The sequence below is a fragment of the Lissotriton helveticus genome, chromosome 3_1 (assembly GCF_964261635.1).
Source record: "Lissotriton helveticus chromosome 3_1, aLisHel1.1, whole genome shotgun sequence".
Classification (NCBI taxonomy): Eukaryota; Metazoa; Chordata; class Amphibia; order Caudata; family Salamandridae; genus Lissotriton; species Lissotriton helveticus.
Genome location: NC_136061.1, coordinates 549,863,506 through 549,876,164, shown reverse-complemented (window position 1 = coordinate 549,876,164; position 12,659 = coordinate 549,863,506). Strand labels below are relative to the sequence as shown.

Below are 12,659 nucleotides of genomic sequence, written 5' to 3'. Positions count from 1 at the left end.
CAAGACAATATCAACATACAGGTCTTGGAGTTAATAAAAGGCAAAAATGTACTAACTCTGGTTAACTTCTATAATGCCACATCGCCTTTAGGTGTTTGTAATATCGTCAAACTCCACGAGTACCTTCACGACAATCTGGCAGTTATACCTCGGAACAAAATAATCGTAGGTGATTTCAATGTGCATATCTGTGGTCACCCCACAAAGTCATCCTTGGGTTCCATGGGTTGTGGAAATAGATCAGGCCTTCATTTTGTGCATTGCCCACGTGGCTCAAATATGAATAACCTAATAGACGGCCTAGACCTGAGAAATGCGATGACCCTGAAAGAGGACTCCTTTATCTACAAAACCCCAACCTATAAAGGTTCAGAACAAGGCTCCTTTATCGACCATATATTGCTCTCTGTTGATATGGCATTTACAGCTTCAAATTTTAACATCCATGAAAATATCCATAGTGACCATAATCCGATCTCAGTGGAAATTAAAAGCGGATTGTTTGAACTTAGTAAAAATCGCAAAGACCCAGGTGTTCTAAAATTAATTAATGGCAACCGACGACTAAAGTGGTCTTCAATAAACAGTGAAGCTTTACTTGAAACAGTTAAAACGAGTTGTGCTCAAGAACTTATCATCTGTTCCTCTAACATCACTCCCCCGGATCTTATACTATCTGCCTTCGCTGAATTGACCAAAAGTGTGGGTAAACTGCTCTCTGTACCTATGAAGGGTCGAGACAATCAACAGCCACGATGGTTCGATCATACTTGCTCAAGAGCCGGTCGACAACTTAAAATGGCTCTAAAGAACAAACCAAGGGATCATACTTTAGTCAAATCACTACGTTCTGATTATAGATCTGCCCTGGTATTACGTAAAAAAGATATTAAGGTGCGCATCTGGGAATCCTTACTCGATCCATCCATCCTGGGCAACAGTTCCAAGTTTTGGAGCATAATAAACAAACCTATGTTTGACGATCCGAATGCTGTTACAATTGGAACTTCCATTCCCGAAAGTGACTGGGTCTCTCACTTTAGTGCAATTTTTAAAAGCGACGACACACAGCAAACGCAAGTCCCAAAATTCCCTGTAGAAGCTCCATTGATATTCACAGACAAAGAAGTGGAAAGGGGGATTCGCTGCCTGACCAGCAACAAGGCCCCGGGTCCGGATGGCCTCCCCCCAGACCTATTTAAATCCAACGTTGACTTCTGGGCTCCAATCCTCACGGCAGTGATCAACGCTGGAGTCGCTACCAAGGCCCCTAAGTCCTGGGGAGCCTCAACTATTGTACCAGTGTTCAAAAAAGGAGATAGAAGTAATGTAGCTTGCTACAGGCCAATTTCACTGATTAACTCTGTCGCCAAGGTTGTTGGTGGGATCATCCTAAATAGGTTATCAACCTGGGCCAAAAACAACAATGTTATGTCGCCAGCACAATATGGCTTCAGACCAGGACATTCCACAATAACACAATGCCTGAACTTATACCTAATTAGTGGCAAATATACACTGGCCAGAAATGGTACACTCAATATGGCCTTTATGGACCTTTCATCGGCATTCGATTGTGTCGATAGAAATAAACTTTTGGATGTCTTGCTGAAAATGGGGGTTGAAAAAAATCTAATCAACTTCTTGGCCGATCTTCATAGCGATACACAAGCAAATGTGCGATACACTAAAGACCTAAAAGTGACCAAAGACTTCAAAATAAATCGAGGGGTCCGACAGGGCTGTATTTTAGCGCCTTTTCTTTTTAATTTATATATAAATGATTTAGAGGAGCATCTTTTAGGAACGAACACGGATTACCCATATATAGGTAAAAGGGGTGTCCCCGTCCTCCTCTATGCTGACGACGCCGTCCTCATTTCAAGAACTGCACTTGGCCTCCAAACTTTATTGGATTCCTTTTTTCATTTTATGAACTCTCGAGGCCTCTCTATTAACAACGCCAAATCATTCATCATGAAGGTAGGATATGGGCCCAAGAAGACTTACCCTTTATCTGTTAATGGGGAAAAAATACCCTACTCGACATCTTTTTCCTACCTTGGCGTACTGTTCGACAGTAAACTTACATGGGGACCAGCATTAAAGAAAAAGAGAGGAGACTTGATAAGGACTAACGCGGCAATAACTGACTTTGCTCGCAAAATGGGCAACACACCTGTGGTTGCGTTAATTAAATTATACCAAGCCAAGAGCATATCAGTTGCCTGCTATGGGAGTGACCTCTGGGGGTATTTACCAGTGCCCGACCTAATAATCACAGAAAATAACTTTTTAAAACAAATCTTATGTTTACCGAAAAGCACGGCCAACTTTTCTATCCACGAGGAACTGGGCATGTTACACTTAGAGGATAAAATTGCAGTAAACCCCCTCCTGTGCTGGCTAAATAGTTGGCTGAACAATGAAATACCTCTCACTCAGAACATTCTATCTGAAGCTCTCACATGGGATGGGAAATTAAAAATACCCTGGATAAAGTACATTCGTGACTGTCTTCAAAACCTGGGCAGGTTGGACCTCTTCCTAGCACCACAGTCAGTAACAAAGCATGATGTAACATCTGTAAAGACTACTTTTCTAATGAACCGTCAGTTGGCGAGGGAAGAGACTGAACTAAAGAAGGGCAGTGTGTTGAATCATACTTTATGTAAAACATGTATTCAAATAGAACCATATTTATCCTGGGCCATCTCTAGATATGAGCGCTTTTTAATGACTAGATTTCGTTTTGACCTTTTTCATTTGCTGCTAGCTGTGCCCAGTGGAGCCCACAGGGGGCAAGTGCTGCCAGCTTGCGGCTGCGACAATTTGTCTCCGCAAGATCTGGCACACTTTTTATTCATATGCCCATACTATACCGTACCTCGAAAAATGTTTTTAAAACCTCTTCTTAAAAAATTGAATTTCGTGCAAATAAGGCCTGCACTAATTTATCTTAAAATGCTGCACTGTGAAAGCACTTTATATGTAATCAATTTTTTAAAAACAGCCCTGAGATTTAGGAAAAGTATGGAAGGATAACTAGTGTCTTAATGAATCGCACTGCCACATTTGGATGAGTAGTGATAGGGTACATCGCAATTTATTGTCTTATATCTAACTGTTTTTAAATGATGAACCGTTCATATATGTGTTATCTTTCTTTTTTTATGTACTTTTATGACTGATTTTATTTTCAGTCGAATAAAGAAGTTTTGAACTTGAACTTGAATATCATATATCAGGCCAACTTCTCACACCAGCAGCCCCAGAGAACACAATCCACTTCCCTCAACAACGCTGCGACACCCTCTTGGACTAATTCCAAAGAAAGATTGCCACCATCGACAACAACTTCGACCCCCAACCTACTTCTGTCAACTCCAACAGCCTTGATCAACCAGCACAAAACAGCCGAATGATCACCACTTGGGCTCCGCTCATCCCTCAGACCACAACGGCAATCATGTCATCTATTCACTCAGGGGCACCCACTGACCCCTGCCCCCACTGACTTTGCAACCTAGAATCGGACCCAATCAGCACGGAACTCACCAGCATCATCAACACAGCAGCCTTCCCAGACTGATGGAAACACACAGAGGTCAGACCCCTCCTAAAGAAACCCTCCGCCAACCCCAGTGGACTAAAATATTATTGACAGATATCCCTGCTTCCTTACCCAATTAAAGTATTCGAGAAGGTCATCAACCAACAGCTTACAGAACACCTGTTTCAAAACCACCTACTTAACGTCTACCAATCAGGCTTCTGTGCCAACTATATCAATGAGACCTCTCTGATTGCTGTCACTGACGATATGAGAGCTCTTCTTGAATGGGGAGAGACTGTGGCCCTGATCCTACTCGGCCTCTCTGCCGCTTTCGACACCGTTTCCCACCACACCCTCCTCAATGACTCTACAAAATCGGCTTTCAGCAGAAGATCATCAAGGGGATTGCCTCCACCCTTACCAGACGCACATAGAGAATCCAGCTCCCTCCCTTCACCGCAGAACCCAGGGACACCATATGCAGCATACCGCAAGGATCGATCCTCAGCCCCACCTTGTTCAACATCTACATGAACATACCTCACAGACATCATCAGATCCCATGGCCTCAACATAATTTACTATTTAGACAACACTCAACTCATCATCTCGCTCACCGAAGACACTCCACCACGAGAATCAACTTCGGCAACGCCATGATCAATGCAGCCAACAAGATGAGGGAGAACTGCCTCAAACTCAGCTCTGACAAGTCAGAAGTACTGATCTTCGTGATGAACACTTCTGTACGGGACCACAGCAGGTGGCCAGCAGAACTCCGACCAACACCGACACCTAGAGATCATACAAACAACTTAGGAATGAATAATCCTTGACAGCGAACTGACCATGAAATGACAAGTCAATGCAGTTGCATCCTCCTGCTTCCACACCCTTTGTAGAAACTTCAGATAGATCCCGTCAATACCAGAAGGACCGTCACTCAGGCCCTCAACACCAACCGCCTCAACTAAGGCAACACTCTCTATGCCCGCATCTCCACCCAGCTCCTCAAAACACTCCAAACCATACAGAATGCTGCAGCCAGGCTCATCCTGGACCTCCCCAAACTGACCAACATCACCCCCTCTCCTCAGAAACCTCCACTGGCTCCCCATCCAGAAAAGATGCCAGTTCAAGATCCTCACACTCACCAATAAAGCTCTGCACAATTAAGGACCTACCTACATCAACCAACGACTGAACTTCCACTTACCCGCTTAACACCTGCGCTCCTCCTCACTAGCCTGTGTGTATACCCCCCGCATCCGTTGCAGTCGCAGCGAGGGATGCTCCTTCTCCTACATTGCCGCTAAGACCTGGAATGTTCTACCCCTCAATCTTCGAATAGCACCCTTCCTAATAGACTTCAGGAAGAAACCCAAAACCTGGCCCTTTGACAGAGATGTCACACCCACAGCGCCTAGATCCTGCTACGGGTGACTGTTCTATGCTATACAAATTCTGATTGATTGATTTAACCACTAGATTGACTATTCAAGTTTTTTTCTTGATTTTTTCAGACATGTGGAGCCTCCTCGCACAGGGCTCACTACCCCATGCCGGCCTATTTGTTGCAGTAAGAAATTCGGCTGTGTCCTCATTGAGAACCTGTACCCATTCCAAAGTAAGGGTCGGTAGGAATGCCTTAATTGCCAAAAGAATTGTCCGTAACCCCAACAAGTTGATGTACAGACAGGCCTCCACCGGAAATCAGAGTCCTCTGATGTTTGCTTCTCTTAGATGACCTCGTCAACCTAGCAATGATGTATGACCTCGTCAACCTAGCAATGATGTATCTATAATGACTGTCATTCATGGGTGAAACAGGGATAGGGGTCTGCCACCGGTCAAATTGCGGTCAGCACCTACCACTGCAGGTCTTTTGCGTGATGCACAGACATCTGGATGAAGTACAAAAGGCTTGCTTGGTGATTACCCCAATGAGACTTCAGACCCCACCACACAACCAGCATTCCCCATCTGGCATGGTCCATAAGAGGGATGCATTAGACCAAGAGGTCAAGAAGCCTCAGAGCTGCTCTCATTGAGACCCAGGTAAAAGGTTTAAACATCAGGATCATAAACCGAATATCCTGCACTCACTGAGGCTAAAGGAAGGCTCAGAAGAGCCTCTTATCCAAGATAGCTCTGAGGAAGGGAAGACTTTGTGAAGGAGTCGGGGATCACTTCAGCACACTGATGGGAAAACTAAATGATGTCAACAGGGCAGCCATCATCTGGAATTGATTTTAGACTGCTCAAGCCCAGTCTGCCATTGAGGCACTGAAAGACTGTTATTACCAACCTCCACAGATGGGCTGCGATCACCGCCATTGTAGGAAAATGGATTTGTGTTGCAGTACCCCCCGCGCCCTACTTTTTGCCTGGCTTTTGATGCAACTTTGACTGCAGAGTGCTGGGTCCCAGCTAACGAGGCTCCCAGTACCAGTGTTCTTTTCCATAAAACTGTACAATGATTGGCACTACTTTAGTTGCCCCTGCAAGTCCCTAGTAAATGGTATCCCTGGTAGCTAGGGCATGGGAACTCATGAGGGTCCCCAAGGGTAGCAGCACGAATTGTGCCACCCTAGGGTTCACTCACAAAGGCTGTGCATGCTGCCATTGTAGACTGCATGCCTTGGTGCAGACAAAACTGAAGAGTTGACATGGCACACATCCCTGTGTGTCTTGCCCAGAAACACTGCATGGGATATAGATAAGGCCTTAGCTCTAAGGCAAGGTGCACTATATTCGCTGTAAGGACATATCTTTATGAGCAGATATGCTCCTGCAACATTCATGTCGATTCTTGGATATTGTAAGTGAACAGGGAAGCCATAGAACGTACATGTGCTGGACTCTCGTCATTACAAGTTTCCCAGGTCCATGATGGCTTCACTGTATTATGAGATATTTGGTACCAAACATCACATCATAATAAACCTACACTGATTTTAGAGTCGTATTTTTTCATAAATGCACACAGAGGACCCCTTAGAGGGGTTCCATGAAACCTATGAATCCTTAGTGTGGTCACTGACTGGCCTAAGTTCTGTTCTGACCTCATGAGGTGAGTGCATTTGCGGTCAGAGGTCGAGAACAATGCCTGTCCTGGATGGAGGTGTTCACACCTATAGTTGGTCAGGAAGACCCATCTGTGGCAGGGAGCTTCAAAGGCCTTGCCGTCTTTGTAACACGACCCCAGCCTCTCCCGTTAGAAGGAGCAGGCCCCCTTCCTGTCCTTACCACCCTTTTGTCAGTAAGAAAGGGGGGGAACACTTAGTAAGAAGGTGAGCCCCTTTGCCAGCTCCGCCCCTCAGGTGATGGAGGCGAGGTGAAGAACACTTCTCAGTAACAACCATCTTGAAGATGGTGGGACTTTTCCAGGAAGAACTAGGGCTCGGGCTAATTCCCCTTCTAACACGAGGTAGGAATAACAGAGGGAGAAGACACCCCATTGCCTACTAACTCTCACTCCCTTGTAACGCCCATAATCTAGTATTTAGGAGGCATTCCCAGACACTTAACTTCAGTTCCTGACGACTTCTGAAGAGCTTGACACCACAGAGCTGCACCAGCAGGAAAGACTGCAGAGGACTACCGACTTGGCCCCAGCCTTACTGGTCTGTCTGCACCCATTGAAGATCCTGCACTTAAAGACGACACGTCCTACAGCCCAGCGACCTCCAAAACCATGGGAAGACTGACTGTCTTCAATAAAGATCAAGATCTCCAGAGAACAGCAGACCTATTCAAAAACAACAAGCATCACAACTAACTATCCAGAAGTTTCCTTCGACTGGCCTCCTGGCCTGCACCTGCATCTCTCTTCCGATTGGGCCTTTCTCCATTGCTTAACATTAGACACCCAATGCTGTGTTGGCACCCTGCACCCGGCCGCCTCTGTGCCATTGGTGGTGTACTGTTGGTGCTGCCTTTGACCCTGGCCAGTGTTGTGATCAGCCTCTGTACAATTGCCCCATTCTTCATTGAGTTGTATTGGGCGCCCAACACCATATTTGTAACTTGCACCCAGTCTCCCCAGTGCCGCTGTGGTGCACTGTTGTTGTTGCTGAACTAAACCTTGCCCAATACTGATCTTAACTATCGAAGACTGTTTTCGTAAGCTGATATTACCTATATGTATGCCAAATATTTTTTCTTCCCATAGGTTACCATTGCATAGACTGAAAACTTTCACTTGCGATCGCCCCCCTTCCTCCCATGCATGCCTTTAGGTCCGGCCATAAGTGACTTATTGACAAGAATGTCTCAATGTTTGCTCATAGTATGCAATCCTTGACATTCATTTGTATTTATCAGTAATTATTCAGATGTCCAAACCTAACAAATTATCTTTCTTTCAACTTACTGCACTGGGTGCCTCACAATCTCAAGTTGACAGAATGTATCTGTCAAATTAAGTTCATATTTAATGGTCCATAAAATAAGTCTTTTTTGGAGAGTAATGGACAAACATCTGGGATAAAACGCTATTCAACGATCAACATGGCATAGCAATTTCTAGTTTCTTTAAACAACTACCCTCTCCCGCTAAGTGTCCAGGAGGAATACGGCTTCCCAATCTGGGTATGGTGCAATGGATGAATTCATATTTTTCAGCATTTACTGTACCTGAATAGTTTCCTCAAGTCTGTAATGCTCTAGGATGTGCAGTATCTCGGTCACTTGGCTAGGATTGTATTGGCACAACAGATCAATGTACAATTCACTAACACCAGGATTTAGCTGCAATACATCCGGGTTTACTTGTACGCCTTCCCTAAAAATACAAAATAAAATAAACATTTGAATATTCCATAAACATTTGCGAAATAATTTGCTTAGAGGAAAATATCTGTAAAAAATGAAAATTATACAGTTTCAATAATCATGAATACTTCCAATAAAAACGGGAAGTCTAGTTTATTATCAATTCTCAATAAGTGTAGTCCTCACACACAACTTTAATGGTTTCTCGGCTGCTCTTGATGAGACCTAAACAAGGTGAAACTGGTGTGTTTTGTTGGCTACTGAACAGGAGCCACTGTCAAATCAGATGCAACCTGGCCATAATCCCATCGCAATGTCACAAAGGAACAGGCAGGCTTTGCAATGTTTCCAGGTAGCATTTCACCAAATCAGTGTAACAGTTAATTCAGCAACACATGAGGCATTCTCTCTCGATCTCTCGGACACTGAGAGCTGTGTGGTGTAGGGAGGATGTGTGGAGTGGATTTGTGTATTGGAATTATGTGGTATGGTGTGCTGTGGAATTATGTGGATAGTAATTATGTGTACTGGAATTATGAGAAGTGAGATTGTGTGTTTTGGAGTGTAACTATGTGGAATGGAATTTTGTGTTGTGGAGTGGTATGTAGTGAAGTTTAATGATGTGGTTTGCGGTTGAGGGCTGCCTTTCCTGGCACACAGAGACCTATAAATAATACTTTTAAAATTACTTAATTCACAAGTTACTACTTGTGTAACAATATATCTGTAAGAGACATTAGTTAGTGATAGATTCCTTACCTTAGAATATCCCAAGGCATCAGACTGGATCCGGAAAGTTTTGTTTAGCAGTACCCCTGCATGTCAGTAGGTAGCGTCCTGCGGGTCCGCGTCCGTCGCTGGAATCATATGCGCCGAGATGATGACACGGAGACTACTTAGGTGCCACCCATGCGCGCTGGCGTCAGTTCTGTACCCGACTCTCTGCACCAGGAACGCAGAGTCATACATGATACTGACCGCTGGGGCATTGAAAACTAGGGCCCTGAAAGGGATGTCCTTAACCCTAGTAATCAGTTGGCAGAACGGGGAGGATGGGTGGGGCGGTAAGAAATCCATCACTAACTAATGTCTCTTACAGATATATTGTTACACAAGTAGTAACTTGTGCTTCTGAAAGAGACACGTTAGTGATAGATTCCTTACCTTAGAATAGATACCCCAGCAATACCAACCCCGGTGGCGGGTCTGTGAACAAGATTACACCAAAAAGTCACGGAGAACAGAACGGCCAAAGAAGCCGCCTCTCCGGCTTGACTGTCAAGGCAGTAATGCTTGGTAAACTTGAGCAGCAAGGCCCACGTAGCTGCCTGACAAATATCCTGCAAGGGCACGCCGCGTCCCAAGGCAGTAGTGGCTGCCATTGTCCTGGTAGAATGGGCACGCAGCCCCACAGGAGGATCCTTCTTAGCTAATGAGTAACAGTTCTTGATGCAGAGAACGAACCACTGAGAGATGGTCCGTTTGCGCACGGTCCGCCCTTTTTTGGAGCCCGCATAGCCAACAAAGAGCTGCTCATCCACCCGGAACTGCTGTGTGAGCTTCAGATAGAACAAGAGTGCACGTTTTGGTTCCAGACGGTGGAGCCTCTCTGCCTCTTTTGAAGGATGCGGAGACGGAAAGAAGGTGGGCAAAGTGATGGTCTGCAGGACAACCTTTGTCAAGAAAGAAGGACGGGACTTGAAACCATCTTGTCCAGATGAACAAAAAGGAAAGGAGGTTTGGAAGAAAGAGCCTGGGGCTCACTCACTCTTCTGGCAGAGGTGATAGCTACCAGGAAAGCCATCTTGAGAGTAAGAAGACGCAAAGGACAGTTATGAAGGGGCTCGAAGGGAGCGCACATCAGATATGTCAAGACACGGTTTAAGTCCCATTGAGGCATGATGAACGGCACAGGAGGAAATGTGTGCATAATGCCTTTCAAAAAACGGTTAAGAACTGGGGACTTAAAAAGAGGCTGATCTGGAAGCCGAAGAAAGGCGGAGATGGCTGAAAGATAACCTTTGATAGTGTCCAGAGCAAAGCCCTGCTGGGCCAAGGAAAGAAGGAACAGATGAACCTCAAAAAGAGGGGCAGAAAGGGAATCCACAGACTTATCTGTGCACCATGCCACAAACTTGTTCCACCTGCAGGCGTATACCGTTTTCGTGGAGGGACGCCTGACTGCCAGAATGACATCACAGACTTCGGAAGGAAGATCGAAAGCGGTCAACTGTCGTCGCTCAATCTCCACGCCTGGAGGTGGAGGCTGGACAGGTTCGGGTGAAGGACCATCCTCTGCTGTAGCGACAGAAGATCCTCCCGAAGACTCAGTCTGATCGGGGGATCGATCGCCATATTGAGTATCTTCGCGCTCAATCTGGAGCCACAAGAATGACCTGGACCCGGTCGCGCCTGATCTTCTTCAGCAGTCTGGGCAAAAGTGGTAGAGGTGGAAAGGCGTACAACAGACCGCACCTCCACTTGCGACGAAAAGCATCGCCGAGCGCCGCCCTGGAAATTCCAACGTGCAGAACTGATGCCATTGCGTGTTCTCTTTGGTGGCGAATAGATCTAACCAAGGCTCTCCCCACTGCAAAAAGAGACCTTGCGCCACATACGTGTTCAGACGCCATTCGTGATCCATCATGCACCAGCGGCTGAGTTAGTCTGCCCTGGCGTTCAGAGAACCTGCCAGGTGTTGAACCACCAAGGTGATGCCTTGATGTTCCAGCCATGTCCAGAGGCGCAGAGCCTCCTGACATAGGAAACCTTAATCAAACGAAGGAAGACGACAAACGCGGTCTCCACGCCAAATATATCGATAACGATACCTCAATCAGTCCTCACACTGCTCGGCTCGTGAGAAACTCAACTCAAGCTAAGAGAGTCTGCCGAGTTTCCCTTCACCGATGCCGCCGCGTGACTCATGAGTATCTCATTTCCTTAAGCCCGGCTGTTCCCCTGTTCATCCGTACGTTATACCTATTTCTGGAATTAAACTGGATAATAAAGCCCACTCGGGGCAGTGTCAGGCTCTTTCTACATCGCGTACTGAACGAGGATTGTTTATTTAGTAATTGACAGTGTATGCGGCCAAACGCGGGACACTTCCGACTAGGCACGAGAAATCAGCCTTAAGATACTGAGTTTCACCGTGACCTGAATGGTCCCACAGTTTCTGTCCACTTTTAAAACAAGACTTCAACATTATATCCACGTTAGTCGTTATCACACTAGAAGAATACCGATGGTACAGTCCTGAAGAAGACACAGTTCATGTGTCGAAACGCGTCGACAGGAAACCATCTCTTTTTATATTGTTTAATGAAATTTTAAACATGAGAAATTATGTATATTTACAATGAAGTTTGCATTTCCCTGAACATTGTAATACATTTTTACCGTATGATATTTTATGTAAACCTAAAAGAAATTAAAACTAAGTTTATCAGCGAAAGCAGTTGTCCAATGTTCTTGTAGATACCCGTATCTGCATTTGTACACGCTAGTTACTAATGTGCATGCCTGGGAATTCTTGTTCACATATACTTTCTACCCTGACCCAGGATTGCTATTTGCACCAGGGGGCCTCTGTTGTTTTACATAGAGCCTCCTGACATAGGGTCCATGACCCACCCCGCCCTATTTGTTGCAGTACCACATGGCGGTAGTGTTGTCCGTGAACACCGGCATTATACTTCTCCAGACAGAGGGAAGGTATGCTTTCAGTGCAAGTCGGATCGCCCGAAGCTCCAAAAGATTGATATGGAGCTGGGACTCCGCCAGAGACCAGAGGCCTCTGATCTCCGACTCTCCCAAGTGGCCTCCCCATCTCAGGAGGGACTCATCCGTCCCCCCCTTTATGCTGAGATGGCAGGTGCCCACCCCGCTTTGGTTTTATATTTCAAATAGCAGGAGCCCACCCTGCTTTATATTTTAAATCAGAGGGAGCCTACCCCTCATTGCGCCTTCTGGACTTATATTTTTAATTTACGGGTGACCACCCCTCTGGCTGATACGGTTATTTTAAAGCTCAAGGGAGCCTACCCCTCTTTTTTACCCCGAGAGATCACCGCCGCAGCACCAAGGCCGAGAGCGAGCTGAGGAGAGGTGCCGCTGACGTCATCGTAGGGCCGAGATGGGATTGGCCCCAGCCGGCAGAGACTCCTCCAGCGTCACAGGTGTGGAGCTCAGGGATTGGTTCCCCCTGGAGGGATTCCCCACGCTCCAAACCAGGAAGCCCCGGCCGGGGAGAAGCTGCGCCGAGCCTCGCAGGCTCCCTGCGGAAGGGAGCCGGTCCCTGGTGTTGCTGGTGTGCGGGGCTCTC

At 46.1% G+C, this 12,659-nt stretch overlaps 1 protein-coding gene across 1 annotated transcript in view; it reads right to left on the bottom strand.

The window, feature by feature from the left end:
- Positions 1-12,659, bottom strand: part of VPS8 (VPS8 subunit of CORVET complex) — a 2,052,516-nt gene that overhangs the window by 830,690 nt on the left and 1,209,167 nt on the right. The window contains exon 35 of the mRNA XM_078680452.1: positions 8,195-8,342. Within this exon, the coding sequence (XP_078536578.1) occupies positions 8,195-8,342 (148 nt within the window). The remainder of the gene's footprint in view (positions 1-8,194; positions 8,343-12,659) is intronic.